Source organism: Carettochelys insculpta, chromosome 1 (assembly GCF_033958435.1).
Source record: "Carettochelys insculpta isolate YL-2023 chromosome 1, ASM3395843v1, whole genome shotgun sequence".
Lineage (NCBI taxonomy): Eukaryota > Metazoa > Chordata > Testudines > Carettochelyidae > Carettochelys > Carettochelys insculpta.
Genome location: NC_134137.1, coordinates 239814015 through 239835540, shown reverse-complemented (window position 1 = coordinate 239835540; position 21526 = coordinate 239814015). Strand labels below are relative to the sequence as shown.

Genomic DNA, 21526 nt, shown 5'->3' with positions numbered 1-21526 from the left:
TGAGAATCAAAGTAGGTTCTTTTCCATTTCAGGCCTCAAAAACAAAAATCTTACTTTCTGCAGTTAATTAACAACCTTGTGGATGCTGCCTGAGCTGGCATGGAATCCAGCTCTTTAACCCAAACTTTTATTAGCTGTACAGTAACGTGAGGAATAAAAAGTCATAAAAAGAATTAACCACACTCATATAGACATTTTTTTCAGAAGAGGGTCACATTGTTTTATAAGCTGAGGTTTTTGTACACCTAGTAGCAGCTTCTATTACAAAGGTGGTCCCTATTAAAATGTCAGCATTTGTCCGCGCCTATCATACAGTGATAACTGAGAGATGGCAACAATTTCCCATTGCTTAGGAGACCAAATCCAGAGGTGATTCAGTTATTTCTCAAGCAAATTCTTATTACAGTCAGAGTCTGCCAGAACATGGAACTCAAGCTTCAGCACAAGAAAAGTTTGCCTGAAGAAGGATTTAGTAAAGCTTCATTAATAAACTTTGGATCAGGCCCTTATGAGTAGTCTCATTGGCTTCGAGGGACTTACAGACATCGATGAGTGCTACACAACTTAACTCAGGGTTACAGAATCTGACCCTGAGCAAGGAGAGACTTCAGGGTTTGAATCAACAGTTCATCCGTTCTGAGCCAGTTTTAGCAATTTTTTCTTCTGCTATTATTTTTTTGCTACAGAGGTCTGCTCAGCTATTGAAGTTAGATATTTCTGGGCAATAAAGTTCCTTTTCTGAACTTTTAAGATATGTCTACACTAGCATTCCTCTTTTGAAAGAGGCATCTCAAATAAGGGAAATCGAAAATGCAAATAAGGCACAGATTTACATATATGGCACCTCATTTGCATGTTCTTGTTTTGAAAGAAGAAAAGCAGTGTAGTCGTAGCTCTTTCGAAAGTAAACCCCATCTTACAAAGAATACTTCTTCCTATTTTTTTGTTAGGAAGAAGGGCTCTTTTGAAGATGGGGATTACTTTAGAAAGATCTGCATCTAAACTACTGTTCTGCTTTCGAAAGAAGAATATGCACATGAGGTGCTAGATATGTAAATCTGTGCCTCATTTGAATTTTCAATTTCCCTTATTTGCATGCCTCTTTTGAAAGAGGAATGCTAGTGTAGACAAAGCCTTAGAGTGCACCAAAAATAAAACTGAATTCCTTAATGAGATATTTTGGAAATAATGCACGGTATTTTCCCGCCCCACATTTTTTTGTTAAAGAAATACAGGTGGAAGAAGACAAAAAAGAACATTGAATGTTTGTAATTATCCAAAATATTAACATACTCAAAGCCTATCTAAAAACAGTTACCAAAACCATATTGAATAGTAACAGAGAGAAAGCTGTGTTAGTTGTCATATTATCAAAACAAAAAAGCAGTCAAGTACTTTAAAGACTAAATAAATAATTTATTAGGTGATGAGCTTTCGTGGGACAGACCCACTTCTTCAGACCATAGGCATGCCAGAACAGACTCAATGTTAAAGGCACAGAGAACCAAAAACAGTAATCAAGGTGGACAAATCAGAAAAAAAATTATCAAGGTGAACAGATCAGAGAGTAGAGGAGCAGAAGGTCGGGGGGGGTCAAGAATTATTAAGCCAAGTATGCAAACGAGCCCCTATGGTGACCCAGGAAACTCCAGTCTTGGCTCAAACCACGTGTTAATGTGTCAAAGTTGAATATAAAAGAGAGTTCAGCAGCCTCTCTTTCAAGAGCGTTGTGAAAATTCCTCTTCAGTAACATGCATACTCTTAAGTCATAAACAGAACGGCCCACTCCATTAAAATGCCGGCTAACAGGTTTGTGGATCAGGAGTGTTTTTATGTCTGTTTTGTGCTTATTAACTCTTTGTCTAAGAGAGTTTGAAGTCTGTCCAATATACAAAGCATCTGGGCATTGTTGGCACATGATGGCATATATGATGTTAGTTGAGGAACATGAGAATGTGCCCATGATTCTGTGAATAACCTGGTTAGTTCCAGTGATGGTATCTCCAGAAAAGATATGTGGACAAAGCTGGCAGCGGGCTTTGTTGCAAGGAAAAGTCCCAGGACTGGTGTTCCTGCAGTATAGACTGTGGCTGTTGGTGAGAATCCTCATAAGGTTGGCAGGTTGTCTGTAGGAGAGAACAGACCTGTCACCTAAGGCCTTCTGGAGTGTGGCATCCTGAGTAAGGGTAGGTTGTAGGTCTTTAATAATTCATTGCAGTGGTTTGAGTTGGGGGCTGTAGGTGATAACCAGTGGCGTTCTGTTCTTGGCTTTTTTGGGCCTATCTTGGAGTAGCTGGTCTCTGGGTATTCGCCTGGCCCTATCAATTTGTTTTTTTATTTGTCCTGGTGGGTAATTCAGGTTTATGAATATTTGGTAAAGATCTTGTAGATTTTGGTCTCTGTCAGTAAAATCAGAGCAAATGCGATTGTACCTAAGGGCTTGACTGTAAACAATGGATCTACTTGTGTGTGCAGGATGGAGGCTAGAAGCGTGTAAGTAAGTATAGCGATCAGTGGGTTTCTGGTACAATGTGGTACCGATCAGCTGATCCTTGATTTGTACTTTAGTGTCCAGGAAATGTATCTCTCGTGTGGAGTAATCGAGGCATAAGTTGACGGTGGGGTGCAGATTGTTAAAGTCTCTGTGGAATTCTTCTGGAGTCTCTATACCATGGGTCCAAATCATAAAGATGTCATCAATGTATCTTAATTACAGGAGGGGTAATGGGGACAAGAGCTGAGGAACTGTTGTTGCAGGTCAGCCATAAATATATTAGCTATTGTGGGGCCATGCGGGTGCCCATAGCAGTTCCCCAAATCTGGAGGTATAAATTGTCCCCAAATCAGAAATAATTGTGGGTGAGAACAAAGTTACAGAGGTCAGACACCAGATTGGCTGTGATGACGTCAGGGATGGTATTCCCTGAGAGCTTGTAATCCATCTTCATGTGGTACATTAGTGTACAGAGCCTCTACATCCATTGTGGCAAGGATGGCATTGTCAGGAGCTTTTCCAATGTTTTGTAATTTCCTCAGGAAATCAGTGGTTTCTCGGAGATAGCTGGGAGTGGTGGTGGCATAGGGTTTGAGGAGGGAGTCCATGTAACTGGATAGTCCGGTGGTAAGTGTGCCAATACCCGAAATGATAGGGCAACCAGGGTTCCCAGGCTTGTAGATTTTGGGAAGTAAATAGAATAATCCAGGCTGGGGGTCAGATGGTGTGTCTGAGTGAATGACATCCCAAGTAACAGTGGGGAGTTCCTAAAGTTATTGTTGTAATTTCCTTTGGAATTCCAGAGTGGCCTCAGTGGAGAGAGGTCTGTAAAATGTGGTGTTGGAGAGTTGTCTGGCTGCCTCCTGTTCATAGTCTGACTTATTCATGTTGACAACAGCACCCCCTTTGTCAGCTGGTTTGATTATAACGTCTGGGTAATATTGAGTCTGTTCTGGTATGGCTATGGTCTGAAGAAGTGGGTCTGTCCCACGAAAGTTCACCTAATAAATTATTTTGTTAGTCTTTAAAGTGCTACTTGACTGCTTTTTTGGTTTTTTTACCAAAACCATGTTTTTTTTCTTGAAAACAAGCAAAAAGATTTTATGAAAATAGCAAAATTAGTACTTTTAATGGGGTATTAAATGGATTTTAATATGTGAAGAAACACTGTGTACTATCAATGTTATTGTAAAAGCTGGTTCTTATTTTCTGTACTTTTCAAATTGTGGGATAACACCAGGGCTGGAAAGCAAAGTCTTGCATTTTTGCTTTGCTGTTTCATTTCCCTTAAGGCACAGAAAATTGTGTCATTGTATCAGATTACTATTCAGATTCCACATAGTAAGCACCAAATGTCTTTTTGTACCATCGAAAGATGGTCAATGACTGGTCCACCTGATTATGGTCTGTAAGGAAGTGCTGTGTTCATTTTTCATATAACTCTTCCTGGTTCAAAGGCAACCCAAAGGAAAGACTTTATTAAAATCTGATTTCATTGAACGGTGTTGTGATACTTTTATTGGAAAATCTAAAACTTTCCAACGTGTCAAGCTCTACCATTGCATTATTTTTGTAATAACATTTATTTTGAGAACACAGTTATAGAAATTGAAACTCCTTATATAACATAATTTCAGTTACAATTGCGTAGCATCTAATTTTTTTTTTATCTCATGGACTGCTAAGTTTGAGGCAAAATCAGCAACAAGCATGCTGATCAATAATCTTCTCTAAGCTTCTGTAATTGTTATAGAGCAAATTAGTGGTTGTTGTAGAGTCAGAATGGCAGCAATCTGGCCCATGGTGGTAGCAGAATGTCTGAAATAAACATTGCTAGCTTGGTAAAAGTTATTTAACAATTCTGTTGTGGCACATTGTGTTAAGTGCTATACAGACATATAATAAATGACATCCTCAGACATTAAGTTTTACAGTCCAGAACAGTGTTTCTCAAACTATGTTCTGCGGAACACTGGTGTTCTGTGAACAATTCACAGGTGTGTCGCAATCGTCTGGTGCTTTTTTTGATATTATACACTGAGGCTGTGTCTACACTTAATAAAAACTTCGAAATGGCCATGCTAATGGCCAAATTGAAGAATACTAATGAGGCACTGAAATAAATATTCAGTGCCTCATTAGCATGCCGCCGACCTCGGCACTTCAAAAGTGCTGCGGTTCACTCCCACACGACTCATCTACATCTGGGTCCTTTTCGGAAGGACCCCACCAACATCGAAATCCCCTTATTCCTATGAGCTGGCAGTATTCTAATAAGGCACTGAATATGCATTTCAGTGCCTTATTAATATTCTTCACTTTGGCAATTAGCATGGCCATTTCAAAGTTTTTACTAAGTGTAGATGTAGCCTGATGGTATATATTTCTGTTATTAAAACCAGATATAATGTTACTTCTTCATTGCTGTGATACCTGATTAAATTACTTCATTGTGGTTTTGCTATATATGTTGCTATTTGGTTGGTTGTTTTGTTTTGAAGGAAATTTCCATAGATGTTCCACATAACATATTTTTTGGTGTTCTGTGATCTGAAAAAGTGTAAGAAATACTGGTGTAGAAGACAAGGCAATGTAGACAAATGAATATATTGAAGTAGAGCGGTGGCCTGAGTTTCAAAAGTGTTAACATCCCAACAGCTTCTGCTGAGAGCTCTGAGAGTCAGCATGTTTGGAAGTCTGAGAGGTGTTGAAAAATGAGTGTTCTCCCCAGCTGCTGGCTGGCTGCAGCAGCAATCTTTATGCTCACCTGTGGGCAAGGATTGATTCCAACAGGTGCCTCCTGGGGAACAAGCTGGACCAAAAGGAACACAGAGACTGTCATGGACTTAAAAATGAAGCATCAGGTGCATTCCCTGTGTGCAGGATGGCGCTCTAGGAAACACTGTGACGCAAGCTGCCCCTAGGGTAATGTGGCTCTGCTTCTCCATCCCAACTCATGGCACTACAGGTGTAGCTCACTGTGGTCCTGTGCATTTAGTTTCTCAGGCAGAAGTGCATATAAGATGATTCGGGATAGGAAAAAGATGCATTTTCCTCTGTATGGTTGTCTGGTTCAAAACTGTGCTGACTGAAAATAAAAGTTAACTAAAGGGGAAAAGGTCAATCAACATGAAACATTTTGAAATGACTGAATGTAAGTGTTTTAAGTGACTTAAAAAGAAAAAATATATAGTTTTTCATGTTTGTGAATATTTTTGGGGTTTCAGCTTTTTGTCTCAATATAAGAACATGTGGTGGAGCTCTTGAAAATACTTGCAGGATGGTAAAACAGTTTCCCATCCAGCTCATAGACTTGACAGTCAGAAAGGACTCTCTTGAACATCTCTTCTGGTTTCCTGTACTTTGCAGGTCACAGAAGCTCAACCAGCCACTCCTGTAACAGACCCCAACCTCTGCCTGAGTTACTGAAGGCTTCAAATCATGGCTTAAAAACTTCAAGTTACAGAAAATCTGTCAGTTATATTAGTTTAGTTTAAATCTGCAAGTGACGCATGACCCATGCTGCAGAGGAAAGCAGAAAACCCCAAGGGTCATGCCAGTCTGACTCATGGGAAAAATCCTTCTCAACTTTATTAGCTCCCCTCTGATCCCAGGTTTCTATTGCCAGCTCCATCTTCTCTATTCCCTTTAGCTGTTAGGAAGAGCAGTTCAGCAGAAAGGAACTTTTATGGTACCATGCAAGGAGAGAAGTGATTTCTCATGGCTCTGAGATGGAAAATACTTAGGCACTTGTTGAACATTCAAGTCTGCTGTTAAGTGTTTGGACAAATCCAGACTACTTCACCAGCTATTAAACTTCAAAAATAGAAATCTTTTGATGTCCAGCTTAAATCAGTCTTTTTTGTAAGTAATTCCCTATGGCTTCTAGTTAATTTTATTGTCCTTCTCTTGCCAAAGCCTTTGCTGGGCTCATCATACATAGTACTGAAATCATTGTTCTAGGTATCAGGACTTATCAACGGTTATAAATCAAAACAACTTCATTCACTCCAGTGGAGCCTTACTGATTTACAGAAGCAGAGATTTTAGCCCATAGTTTTTCCAGAACCATGTACATGAGACATTAATTTCACTGGTCCCTCAAAAGATGGTCCCAGACCATTTGAGCTGCCATCATGTAAGACTGCAACTAATGTCCAGTTTGGGATCCTAGGTCTCAGTAAGCTTTACTGCTTTGGGTGCAGTTCTATGAAATGACTGTGTCAATGTGTGTTGGGGACTCCTGTGATGCCAGGGTGTTCCTAGCTCCCACCCCTTGCCTGGTCTGGAGATCCTTCTGACTGCCTTTGGGGAGACAGGAGTTCACTGCAACCTCAATCAATTAACACCAAGGGCCAGATAGCTGCCACTTTTATTATTGAGCAACAAATAAATATTTCAGGCATGCTGCTTCTCTGCCCCAGCAGCATTAGACCCTCAGGGACCAATCAGGGGTCTCCTTTCCTGTGAGTTGTGGCTCATTTATGTGTAGAGCAGGCTCGCAATGGCTACACAGACAGGTGGCTCCTTGGGTCCATCCCTCAGCTCAGGTGCCTAGCCTGCTGTGCTCCAGGGGCAAGCTGTAGCCAACCAGGCTGTGGGTATTCAGGCCTAGTCATTGACTTTTGAATGGTAAAAGTACACGATTTTAAAGGGGCCATTACACAGTTTTACAGGTTGTTGTTTTTTTCCCATTATTTTCCATCTGACACTCTTGTATGGTGAATCCACTGAGATGTTGGTTCAGTCATTATTTCATTAATCTACCTCCTGGAAATATGCTTTTTATCTGGTCTAAAGATTGACTTCCATGCTATTGCTGCTTCATCTGGAAAATTATTTTGTGTAGTAAATCTCTCTGAAAATGAGTATGCCTCATTCTCTCAAGGGAACTTACATTTTGCCCTTTTTAATGTCAACTGTTTGGACCCAAGAACTTTGTTGATTTTATTATTGATCATCAAGTTTGATATGAAGTGTTTTAGAGAAACTTGGCTTGCACTGCCAGCTAATTTGGCACTAGGTGGAGCCAGGCCAGCTGATTATGTTTTTCCATGAACACTGCCAAAGTACAAGAGGTGGCAGGGTAGATATATTTACTCCTCCTAAGTCTGTTCTGGGTGGGGCTTTCCCTTCTTTTGGGTTCTTATGATGCTTTTTTATTATTGAGCGTTTTTTTTTAACGTCTATATGTTTCTGAACATGTGTTTGTTGTGAGAGATTTTGATCTTAGTGTGACATCAGCAAATTTTACTTCTTAATTTATTCTAAATGAGAATTTACATGCCTCTATTTACACACATATTTATGAAATTTTTGGCCCTGGTTTATTAAATGATCTGCCTTTTGAAATTGCAGTGATTAATAGCCATAGATAAGCACCCACAAAAAAGCAAGAAAAATATTAATTTGGCTCCGTATGTAATTTCTGAAAAATAGTAGACTGCAAGTTGGAAGGGAGATTCAACTGAAATAATTAAATAGGCCACATTAGTATCTTAGTAGTATGAGCAGAACCCTGCAAATCCAGGGATATCCACTTTATAACCATGAAAACAAAAAGCAGTCAAGTAGCACTTTAAAGACTAGCAAAATAGTTTATTAGGTGAGCTTTCATGGGACAGACCCACTTCTTCAGACCATAGCCAGACCAGAACAGACCTAATAAACTATTTTGCTAGTCTTTAAAGTGCTACTTGACTGCTTTTTGTTTTGATAGTGTATAGACTAGCACAGCTTCCTCTCTGTTACTTTATAACCATGGTTATCTGTAATTGCAGATTTGGATTCTTCTGGGATTCTTGGCTGAAGCTTTCATTCCAGGTTTTTCTGTTCCCGGTGTAGTAGGCATCCTTCAGTCTGCACAGACTATGGATCGCGCCCTTTAAAGTTTCAATTTAAGACTTCATTTACAGCGTCTATTGTGACTATAAAGACCCACATGAGAGTGACAGTCCTTGCTGCATCTCTTGCAGATGTAGTGGGTGTCTGGCAAGTCCTTATTGTGCTTTCTGTGCGCTCACTTCTCCTCTGCTAGCTGTCTGATCTTCAACTCGCCCTTCTGAAGGCCCTTGTGTAACCCCCGCCTCCATCTGCCGCGGTCATCTGCTAGTTCTTCCCAGTTGTCCAGATCGATGTCTACCTCTCTGAGGTCTCTCTTGCAAACATCTTTGTAGCGCAACTGGGGGCGTCCGGGGGGTCTTTTGCCAGAGGCTAGCTCACCATACAGGATGTCTTTTGGAATCCTTCCATCATTCATCCTGTGGACGTGGCCAAGCCAGCGGAGTCGACGCTGCCTGAGGAGGGTGTACATGGTTGGGATTCCAGCTTGCTCGAGGACGGCTGTGTTGGTCACTCTGTCCTTCCATGATATTCCAAGGATGTGCCTGAGGCAGCGCAAGTGGAAGACGTTCAGCATCTTTTCCTGGTGGGCATACAGGGTCCAAGTCTCGCTGCCATAAAGGAGGGTGCTGAGGACGCAGGCTCTGTAGACTTGCATTTTGGTGTGAGTGTACAGCTTGTTGTTATTCCACACTCTCTTGCTGAGTCTGGACAGAGTTGTGGCCGCTCTTTCGATCCTCCTATTTAGCTCAGTGTCCAACGACAGGGTGTCAGTGATGGTGGACCCGAGGTAAACGTACTCGTGGATAACCTCTAACGTATAGTTGTCAATACTGATTGATGGGGATTCAGCAACATCTTGACCAAGTACATTTGTCCTCTTTAGGCTGATGGTAAGCCCAAAGTCCTTGCACGCTTTGGAGAACCGATCCAGCAGTTTTTGAAGCTGGTCTTCTGTGTGAGACACTACAGCAGCATCGTCTGCGAACAGCATGTCTCTGATGAGGACTTCTCGCACCTTAGTCTTAGCTCTCAGCCTTGCAAGGTTAAACAGTTTCCCATCAGATCTTGTGTGCAGCAAGATGCCTTCTGTTGGAGATCCAAAGGCAAGCTTCAGGAGGAGTGTGAAGAAGATCCCGAACAATGTCGGAGCAAACACGCATCCTTGTTTGACGCCGCTCCTCATTCTGAAAGCATCTGATAATGCGCCGTCATATTGGATGGTTCCTCTCATGTTTTCGTGGAACGACTGGATCATCTTGAGTCACCGTGGAGGACAGCCTATCTTGTGGAGCAATTTGAACAGACCATCCCTGCTGACCAAGTCAAAAGCCTTGGTCAAGTCGATGAAGGCTATATAGAGTGGCTTTCTCTGCTCCCTGCACTTCTCCTGCAGCTGCCTTAGAGAGAAGACCATGTCAACGGTAGACCTCTCTGCACGGAATCCGCACTGCGATTCAGGGTACACCCTCTCAGCAATCTTCTGGAGTCTGCCAAGGATGACGCGAGCGAACAGTTTACCAGTGACACTTAGGAGGGAGATTCCACGGTAGTTGTTGCAGTTGCTTCTGTCTCCTTTGTTCTTATACAACATTACAATGTTAGCGTCACGCATATCCTGTGGAACCTCACCCTCTTTCCAGCACAGGCACAGCAGCTCATGCAGGGGTTCCAGGAGTGTGCCCGCGGCACATTTGATTACCTCTGGTGGTATACCATCTTGACCAGGGGCCTTTCCTGCTGCAATGCTGTCGATGGCTGCCTTCAGTTCATCCACAGTCGGTTCTTGATCCAGTTCGTCCATTACTGGTTGGAGCTCGACGGCATCGAGGGCTGCGTCAACCACAACATTCTCGCGTGAGTACAGCTCGGAGTAGTGCTCGACCCAGCGCTCCATCTGTTTGGCTTTGTCAGCGATGACTTCACCAGATTTGGATTTCAGAGGTGCCATCGTGTTCTGGGTGGGTCCTAATGCCTTCTTCATACCCTCGTACATTCCTCTGAGATTACCAAAGTTGGCACAGGTCTGGATGCTGCTGCATAACTGGAGCCAGTGGTTGTTGGCACAGCGCCTGGCTGTCTGCTGTACTGTTCTTCTGGCCTCTCTAAGCGCTTGCTAGGTACTCTGGCTCGGTGAGCGTTTGTACTCCAGGAGTGCAGCACGCTTCTTTTCAATGACTGGAATCATCTCATCAGAGTTAGCTTCTAACCAGTCGTTCGTGATTCTAGCTCTTCTTCCAAACACCGACAAGGCCGTGTTGTAAACTGTATCCCTCAGATGTTGCCATTTGGATGTCGCATCGACGCCCCCATGGCCACTGCGCAGATTTTCCTGGAGGGTCTCTCTAAACTTTTCAGCTTTCTCTGAGTTTGCCGTCTTTCTGGCATCAATGCGGGGCCTTCCAGCAGGTTTACAGCGGTACAGCTTCTTGGGTCTCAGCTTGAGCTTGGAGCAAACTAGCAAGTGATCTGTATCGCAGTCAGCACTATGATAGCTGTGTGTCAGAAGGACGTTTTTGAGGTTGTTACGCCTAGTGATGACCACATCTAGTTGATGCCAGTGCTTCGAGCGTGGGTGTCTCCACGACACTCTGTGCTGTGGCTTCGTTCAGAAGAATGTGTTTGTGATGCACAGATTGTGGTACGTGCACAGTTCAAGGAGACGCTGTCCATTGTCATTCATTTTTCCCACACCGAAGTGTCCTAAGCAGGAAGGCCATGAGGCCCAATCAGCTCCGACTCTTGCATTGAAGTCACCCAAGATGTACAGTTGTTCACGAGCAGGTATTTGTGCTACAGCAGCACTAAGCACGTCATAGAACTTGTCTTTTACTTCTGGTGTGGCGTACAGGGTTGGGGCATAAGCGCTGATCAGGTGGACAGGACCGGCGCACGTTTGAAGCGTGATCTGAAGAAGTCTTTCTGATCCGCCCATGACTAAATCAACCATTTGTAGAAGGGTGTTTCTGACAGCGAAGCCAACACCATGCTCTCTGGGTTCATCTTGGGCTTTACCCTGCCAGAAAAAGGTGTAGTCCTTTTCCTTTAGAGATCCCGAATCTGCAAGTCGCGTCTCTTGCAGTGCAGCGATATCAACTCGGAGCCTTTTCAGTTCCTCATTGATGACAGGGGTCTTGCGGGTGTCACTGATGTCCTGAAGATCTTCAGTCAAGCCAGTCAGCATGGTCTGCACATTCCAGCAAGCAAGCTTGAATTGTTGATGTTTCTCATTTCTTGTTGATTTTCTTATTGGTTTGCCTGATGCCCAAATTTCAGTCACTTGTCAGGTTCAGGAACCTTAAGCCTCACGCACCCAGCGAGGCAGGTGAACTGTGGCGGGACAGTACCCTATTGGCTGGGGGCTGCCCAGCTTGAGGCGGGCGGTGACTGTCCAGTGAGATGCGAGGATCCCTCCCACCATCGAAGGCAACCCCTGGCGCTCGTTCTCTACGCCAGTCGAGCAAGAGCTTATAACCGGTAACTGTTGCCTCCCGTGTTGATGCAACGCTGTTCAGTGATGCCAGAGTACCTCTCCGTGCGCGAGCCTGGGCATTTGTTATGGAGACTCTGGGCTGCCCAGACACCAGTGTCCCCCTCTCGGCTTTACTGATATAGTCCAAAGGAGAAGATAACCTCCACGTCTGGTACCAGCTCAGCTGCAGGAGTTGCCGGGACAGTGTCAGAAGTTGACACCGAACCGCCTTCGGACTCCACTCCGGGTTTTCTGTCAGGGTTTACTCCCTTAGCCTTCCCCCTTCCCAGGATAACCCACAAGGCAGTGGGGTGTGGAGTTGTGGAGAATGTGGTTAAGGATCATACTACTTCATACCTCTCTGTTGGCATGAGTCACCATAGCTCCCTGTGGAGCCATGACCCTTCTCCCTACCTTTTGCCCCTCCCCCCAGCTACCATCACCATAGGACCCTCCCCAACCCACTACCCCCATCTGCTCCCATGTCCACCCTCCTCACTGCACTGGCCCCTCTCCCCCCAGCTGCTCTCAGTGCCCCCAGGTCCACCTTCCCCTATCGCTCTTCAGAGAATTTTTTTTTCCTCTCTTTTCCTTCTTCTTCCCTCTCTTCCTCCTCTCTCTTCTTCCTTCTTCTCTCTTTTCCTGGTAGTGCTGCCTTGCAGGGCACAGGTGGAACACTATACCTGAAAAGGACAAACCCGAGGCTCCTCCCCCGGCAAACTCCCAGAGGCAAACTCCCTTCCCTGTTGGCTGCTGCCCCCTGTTCGCTGCTCACCCCTGGTTTGCTGGGAGCTCCCTTCTTATATATGTTCCCGGTGTACATGTACCATTTTTAAATTGGTGATGCTCAGAGATGGGAATGGGAAAATAAAATAAACAATACATCAAGACTGTCACTCTGGGCAGATCATCAGCTTGTATAAATCGTCACTCTCTTGAAGTCAGGATCTGAGCTTAAACCTCACATGCCTTTTGTGGCATAATATTGAGAACTTAAAACAAAGCAATTATATCTTAAATGAATGAATACCAACTCTACCTTCCTTAAATGGATTTATATTCTGCAATTATATATTAGCACTGGATAAGATACCTTACTGAATGACAAGATTAATTGTAAGTGACTAGGACTGAGGCTATTTTTAAGGAGTTAGTGGATTCTTCTGCTTCTGTTTCTGCTTCTTCTTATTGCATTAATGTATTATTTAGATTATGCTAACAGCTAATATTGGGGCCATTATGGTAGGCACCATGCAAACACAGAAGAAAGATATTTTACAAGGTCTAAATAATATGACTAGCCTATGGATTTTGGATATGAAGCCACATATTACAGTAACGATGTGAAAAGGAATGACAAGAAGTGGAAGCTCCTTCACCAGAGGGTTTCGGTGGGTTGGGGGAGGGGCTGGAAAGCAATTTCCCTTGGATGGTGAAGATAAAACAATTTCCACATCTTGACAGGGGATTAGACTAGATCAGTGTTCCTTAAACTTTTTGAGACTATGGAAAACTGAACAATATCTTTTATGTGGAACACCTCTGAAAATGTTCTTCAAAAAACAGTGTCAAATCAAAAACAAAACAAAACCAAAACAAAAAAAAAAACCAAACAGCAACATATGCAGCAAAACCAAAGTGAAGGACTTTAATCAGGTATCATAGCAATAGAGAAGTAACATTGTATCTGATTTTAATAATGCAAACTATATACCATCAGTGTATTTTTTCCAAATGCTTGGAGCACACCTGTGAGTTGTTCACAGAACAAGAAAGTTCTGTGGACACAGCTTAAGAAACACTGGACTAGATGATCCTTGAAGTCCCTTCTAACCCCATAATTTTAATGATTTTATGAAACTTATTGGGCAAGAAGAGAATGGTTGCTAATGAGGTGCTGAATATTCATTTCAGCACCTCATTATTATTCTTTGATGGCCATTTGAGGAATGACACTTATGGGCCGTGTCTACACTAGCCCCAAACTTTGAAATGTCCACGCAAATGGCCATTTCGAAGTTTACTAATGAAGCGCTGAAATGCATATTCAGCGCTTCATTAGCATGCGGGTGGCCACGGCACTTCAAAATTGACGCAAGTCGCCGCCATGCGTCTCGTCCAGACGGGGCTCCTTTTTGAAAGGACCCCGCCTACTTCGAAGTCCCCTTATTCCCATCAGCTCATAGGAATAAGGGGACTTCGAAGTAGGCGGGATCCTTTCGAAAAGGAGCCCCTTCAGGACAAGCCGCGCGGCAGCGAGTCGCGTCAGTTTCGAAGTGCCGCGGCCGCCCGCATGCTAATGAAAAGCTGAGTATGCATTTCAGCGCTTCATTAGTGAACTTCGAAATGGCCGTTTGCGTGGCCATTTCGAAGTTTGGGGCTAGTGTAGACGTAGCCATGTTGACAGAGCTGTATCGACAGAATGACCATCGTGGCATGGTCAGTCTTGCTCCTGGGCCCCAGGCACTCCGTTCAGTCCACTGTCTCCACCATAGGAACCCCATTACTCTTGCTGGGGCAGAGGGATGGTCTGGGGGGAACCCGGTTCCCACCCAGTCATTCTGGGTTCCAGCCCAGGGACCCTGGATGGCTGCTACCGGCAAGGGCTGACTCCCCTTGCCCTTGCCCCTGCAGTTTTTCTTCCTGGGCCACTTCCTCAGACAATCCCCCGCTGGTACCTCCTTCAGCAGCCATGGCAGCAGGTCCCCTTCCTTGATAGGCTCCAGTGGCTGACCAGTTCTCCACAGTCTCTGGTTGAGCCTCAGGGTCCCCTGGACTGGGGGCAGCCCAGCCCTGAGTTACTCAGGCTCTTCTCCTCCTCCTCTATGGTCTGTGTTCCTTCGAGTCTCCTTCCCTCTCCTCACTCACCACCTAAATTCTCCCTAATCACCTCTCACACTCCTGCCTTTCTCTATGTGGGGAAGGATTTATAAAGTAGCCCTGAGTCAGATCAGCTGGCCCTAACTGATCAGGACAGCCTACTCCTCAGCTTCTCCCACTCTGATTGTCAGTTCCAAATCTGCCCTGTTTTAGCTCTGTCTTTCGTCCCCTGGTGTCACCCTACCACACTGTGTAGATGCTTCTGTCAACAGAGAGGAATTCCAGTTCACAGGGAGCCCTGTTGGATAGGACAGCATAATAATGCAATTGAGAGGGGAGCAGTATAAGTGGTTAAGAAAGAAGCATACTGCACAGTTCATACTAACTAAAGAAGTGAAGCACTTGTTTTGCATAGTGAAGCAAAACAGAAAAGTCAACAATGACCTAACAAAATGGTGGACAACAGACAAATCACTGAGCTAGACGAGTGATTCTCAACCCTTTCTATATCATGACCCTGCATAGCACTAGGAATGCTTCAGAATTCCCCTCCTATTCTGAGATTAAGAGAAAAAGCATGGTTGTAATTTCCCCTTGACACATTTGCCATCTCCCTGAGGGTCACAGCTGAAAACTTGTGAACTAGACAAATGATTATTAAGTCCTATATTTGTGCAATAGTGTGATGTGAGTTCACAAATATGCAGTGCCTTTTTTGTAAAAAAAAACGATCTGATACTCAGATGGCTCCCTACCCTCCACTCCCAACCAATCCTATGGCTCTGGCTGCCAAAGTACCAGTACTTAGTACTGGCAAGTACTAGCACAAAAAAAAAGCACTGAAAATATGTGCTGGTTTGCAGCTGGACAAACATAATAGATAAAGGTGATTGGAAAATTGTTTCCGCCTTCTACTCCTGAAAAATAAAAACATTTCAGTGAAAAAGTCACCATTTTATCAAAAAACAAAAATGCCAAACACAAAAATCTTTCAAATTTCAGTTAAATGAACACATTTTCAAGAAAGTCAGACATGTTCAAGTGAAAATTAAAAAACTTTGTCACTTTTAAAACAAATGGTAATAATGGCTTTGTATTGGAAAGGTTTTTTTTAAGCTTTACTTTATTTGACAATGTAGAGGTGACAGACGGGGCAAGTCTTTGGAGAAATTTTAAGTATATTAAACTTCTGAAATGTCATTGCATAAGTTAGAAGTACAGAAAATGACAGAATTCGCTGTAAGCCTGCAAAGAGGCTGCAGAGTCCTCTTTAAAGTCATCAAGAAAAGTTAATGGACTGACAGAAATATTTGAGAAGTTTTTTTTTTCTTAATGTGCTGACTGAAAACTAAAACAGAGCCTTGGATTTTGTACCACTTGACTTTAATGCTGACTTCTCTCAGTGAAATGGGAAGGCACAGTGCACATTTGCAAAAATACTTTGGCACCTGTGTTGTGCCTTTCTACTTCTATTTCACTAAGGCTATCTGTACACTTGCTCCCACCTTCGAAGGGGGCATGGTACTCAGGGTGATGGGAGATTACTAGTGAAGTGCTACGATGCATATACAGCACTTCATTAGGCAAATTCTCCCCTGCAGCAACTTTGAAGTGTCAAATTTTGGGGAGTAAAGGCGCTTCGAAGTAGTGCGGCCACTTCAATGTGCCCACGACTACATGCATGCCAGCACTTTGAAGTTTGACAAGTGCTGCTTAATGAAGTGCTGCTTATTCACCGCAGCACTTCATTAGTAATCTCCCATTGCCCTGATTAACATGCCCCCTTCGAAGTTGGAGGCAAGTGTAGACAAGCCCAAAGAGAAGCAGATACTTTCAGTGAAATGTAGTTGTAAATAAAAAGTATTTGAGTCAATCAAAACAGTTTTTTTTTGCTTTTCTGATTGTTGTTTTGTCAAATGTATATTCCATACCACAAAATTCTTTGAACGAGTTTCAAGAATGGCAGATTCCAATAGATTACTTTTGAATAATTCAGAACTAATCTATTAAAAATCTTCCACTTTTGAAACCTAATCAAAGAATTTAGGGGTATAGAATATGGATTTGACCACAAAAGATCAGTAAAGCAACAAATCTGTTTGTCATCTACGTTACAATATTTAAAGTCATTTGAGTAATAAAATCAGACAGTGCAAGGATATAGACAGAGGACAATGCAGTGCCAAGAAATAAAATCCCATGGGACATCAGCTGTAACCAAGAATAGGACTTGCATAAGAACTTCTCTATTAAATACTGTATGAATTATCCAACAAAAATAATTCTAGCCAGCATAGAGCACAGATAGTAAGGTCCAGATGAGAGTCAAGTATTTTCAGTAAACAATGGTAAGCAAGACTATTAAAAGCAGAAAACGGAGTACTTCCTAGAAGCAAATATAAACTTCTACTCAGAAACTCCAGGTACTGTGAACATATCAGAAGAGTAATCACATCATACTCCACAGTACAGTGGGGCACAGAGTTGTGCTAGCAAATTCTAAACTCACACTGTAAATTAGGAAACACACTTTAATTTGTGGTAATGTCTGCAGCAGAAGAACCTGCTCAGGACTGATTCAGTGAAAGGGAACTTCACCATTGTGTATCTGATTCAAAAATAATAGCTGCAAAAGGGTGGAGGAAAGAATGACTAAATGCAAAAGCTTGGAAAACAGTGCAGATGTAAACCGCACTGGAAGAAGATTAGCTAGGATAACATTTTATTTTAACAGCTCATGGGAAGCGTAGGTGATTTGTCCACTGAGAGAGTGCTCATGAGAGATTGATTTCATCGTCTGACACTTCCTTATTCCTATTGTGCAAGAACACCAGTGAGAATGCACTAATTGTACATTCTTTGGGATTCCTTCTCTTAGGTTGGGAAAAGTAGGAAGATGTGGGAAATATAATTCTTGTAATCCCAGACCAAATGGGCAGCAGTCTTTCATGTTGTCATTTTTGTTTACCCTTCAACAAGCATCACCTGTTCCTGTTTTCTCCTCTTTATTGAATTTGTATTAAGTCTTTATTAAAATGATCTCAGTTTCCGGTGGCGGGGCATTTTCTACATGTTAGCTATGATTCCTTAGCATCTGATATCACTTCATGCATTGTACTACTTTCCAACATATTTCTGCTTTAATACAAAAAGGTCATATCCTTCATCTGCTCTTTCCTGTTGGTCTATCTGTGACTGATTTTCTTTCCAATCTATGTGGTCATAGAAGCCTGAGTGGGAAAAGACCTATTAGATCACACAGCTCTTCTTTTTGCCAATGCAGGATATAATCCCCAGATAGAGGACACAGGAGATATTAAACTGATGCCTTGCTTTATTTTAGCCAAAAGACTAAGAGAAAGCCTCCTGATCATTACTGATTGACATTTAAACTCTCATCTGTTGTTAATTTTTCAACAAATTATTATCCAGAACATCTGCTCATGCCCAGCAACATTTTACTTCCTATTCTTAAAGCTGACTTCCCCATGGACTGGCGAGAAATGTTGCTAAAATCAGGCATCCTACAACTTTTTTATTTTGGAAATGTTGTTGCATTGCAGAAATTCAAACTGAATCCAATGTTGGGATCTTCATGGTTTGCCTCACAGCTGAGGGCCTTTACAGCAAATTGTTGGCATAAAGAATGAAAAGCTTCCAGGGCATCCTTTTGTGTTTATTTGGAAATCTTGTATAATGTTCAACAGACATTTTGCTGTGGTCTACAAGAGATCTTTAACATTCGTATCCTATATAAGTGATGGGAATGCTGTTGTTCTGGGAAATTCTGAAAACAAGGCTACAGCTACATTGTAGTTGTAACTCATAGTAAGTTACACAATTTGTGCAACACAAATCACGTGACTTATTTTTAGTTAACTTATGTCAAACTTGCTGCTGTCCAAAGAGCATTGAAGTTTGAAATAAGTGTCTATTTTGAAGTTTCTGCTACCCCTCTCATCCTGAGGCGTAGCGGAAATGGAATACCACACTCGATATAGCATTGCTATTTTGAGTGCAGTGTTTAGCCTCAGTGTTGCTATTCTGGGATACATTTATATCCCAAAATAGCAACCACATTGTAGCCATAGCCCAACAGAATACAATTCAGCTTTATTACAGATATTATATTTTTCCTGAAATGTATCCTAAAATGACTTAGCGTTAAACACTATAGTTACCAAGTTAAAATAAAAAAATACAACCTGTCCAGAGTGAGAGAATAATTTTGAATTAAAGGCAAGTGTAAACATGGCCCAGAAGATTTTCAGACTGAGCAGAAATATTTACTAAATATGACCAATTTTTAATTGTTTTTTTTCAAGGGAAAATATAGTTTTTGACCAAGTGAGCTTTTTTCTGAAATCTCTTTGCTTTTCACAGAAATTGTTGAATTTTCATTGGAAACACACCCTTCCCCCTAACTGAAAATGAGGTGTGGAATGCAAACCTTTAGTTTCTCAACAAAATGTCAACATTTCCATGCATCACCTTTCAACCACATACTTTCAAGATCCAAGGAGTCCCACACATGTCTATCGCAATTTGTGGCGTAACTCATCCATTGCACTAAACGCCCCAATAACAATTAAGTGGGTATAACCAGTAACTATGCTTTCAAAGGAATTCACCAAGAAAAATGACAAAAGGCAGGAACACTGCGTCACTTATGGATAAAAACTTTTCATAAGTTAGTCAATCCATATCTGACCTCTCAGTCTTCCTCCTCGAATGAAACCTGAACAATAACATCAAAAGACAAACCTGGGGGCTTAAATTGGTGACTTGGCCAGACACTGACAATCATAGTCTTAATAAGGACGCTGGATGTTATGGCTTATTACAACAATCTGGAACCTTCTAATGTCTCCTGCACCCCCATTTTGTCCTACCTACTTGCAGAGGTATTAATGGTCATTTAAAATATGTGTCAGCTACTGATGCTAAACAGTCTGTTTCACCTTATATTTCAGTGTGACCCTCTGAGTATCTTTACCAGAACTAAAGAAAAACTCTCTGTGGCTCTAATGCTGGGTTCTTTCATCAACAGAGTCTGGTCCCATAAAAGATATTACCGGAACCATGTTGTCTCATGGGGCAAAAAAACCCCTAATTTTCTGACCACCTCTCATATTTACATTGAATTGTCATTGTTATAAGTGGTATTTACAAGTGAAAATGATTTGGGCTGCAATTTGTCCAATAATGGGTAAATGCTGACACATTCATTAAAGGAACAAAGCTTTCCTCTTGCAGATACACCATCTGCCAGAAGGAAGATGACATGGAGGGAAGGTTGCAATCATCTACCTGCCACCTGAATGCTTATCTAATGTCGTGGGCAGGATTTTCAAAATAGCTCCCCATTGGCTGATCTCTGCTCCCACTGGAGTTGATGAGAGTTTTATTATTGATTTCAGTGGGAGAAGAGCTAAGTCAACAGTTTTGTTCTAGACTATTTTGAAAACTTATGAGTCTTTCTCCAGTTCTTCCTAATTTTCATTATAGCTTCATGAGTACAACACTATCATACAGTAATGAATGTTACTTAATACTTTCTGTAAATATAGCACATTTATGATTAGCAATTGCACAAGTTAAGACATGAGACATCACAGTTGTGTTAAGAAAATAATAGGCATGACTATGTGTCATGCCTGCATTTACATCCCTACAGTAATGCAATACCAGCTGTAGAGTAATGGTAATTTTATATTATAATTAGCCGCTTCTGATTTGTCAGAGGTATGAGGGGTTTTTAACACTTGGAAATCTTGCAGCTGTACTTCCCCTATGGAAAGATATAATTTTCACTTTTTTCTGTTTCAGAATAAAAGTCATGGATTAAGTTTTGTGCGGATACACGCACCTTGGAATGTGCTTAGTCGAGAAGCAGAATTTCTTAAAATAAAAATGCCCACAAAAAAGGTAAGTACCTCCTACATACAAGAACTGGATGTATTGAGCTGTATTGTGCAGAGAAAAACATCATGAGCCTGATTCTCATCTCACACCAACATAAGTTGGGAATGACTTCAATGAGACCAGTGGAGTTATAAACGTGTAAAACCAGATCGGGATTTTTACTTCATTCTATGAGTTATTTTAGTACCATTGAATTTTCCCAGTTGGACTGACTGTGGGATTTTCCTTGAGTTTTCATGGAAATTGTGATAGCAAATTCCCTGGCCCTGAGGATCTTTTGAAAATCCCATCCATATGTATTAAAGGAATAATCTTCTTTCACTTGTGGTAAATGCTTTTAGCTCTGGTCAAGCTGTTTTTAAGAGGCTTTGTCAGCTCCCAGAACTAACATTGTAAAGCTTGTTTGTTACTCAGTCCTATAATTATTACTAGGAAATATTTATATTTTGGCCATTCTAAAAGGCTTCAGTAGCACCTAAATGTGTTTGTTCCTGTGCACATATAGAAAAGAGAAGATCTCTGCACTGAAAGTTAGACAGTCAAAGACAAAACAGTCAAATTTTCGAAGTGGTTTTGTAGTTGTTTTGGTTTTAGGCTACAAGAAAGAAGGATAAGGAAATGTTTTGTATTGGACCAACTTGTGTTGCTGAGAGCAGGGATGGATTAACTTTTCTGGGGCATGGGGCTATTAGATTTGTGGGGCCTGCTAGGCTCTGGAGTGTGGCCAAGATGAGGTGTTCTGAATGTGGGATGGGCCTGCAGGTTGAGACAGGGGGTGGGGGCAGAACGAGCTGAGAACTTTGGCTGGGGGTGCTGGCTCTGGGGTGGGTCTGGGGATCTATCATTTGAAGTGCAGAAGGAGGATCCATCCTGGGGCCAGGAGGTTTGATGTATGGGAGAGAGGTCTCAGGACAAAAGGTTGGGCTGTGGATGTGGAGTCTGGGTGGGAGTTAGGGTGCTGGAGAAGGGTTAGG

The 21526-nt window shown here is 42.2% G+C and overlaps 1 protein-coding gene across 1 annotated transcript in view; it reads left to right on the top strand.

Moving 5' to 3' along the window:
• ANO2 (anoctamin 2) overlaps positions 1-21526 on the top strand; it is a 281244-nt gene that overhangs the window by 29158 nt on the left and 230560 nt on the right. Inside the window, exon 3 of the mRNA XM_074983665.1 lies at positions 20457-20555. Coding sequence (XP_074839766.1) covers positions 20457-20555 — 99 coding nt within the window. The remainder of the gene's footprint in view (positions 1-20456; positions 20556-21526) is intronic.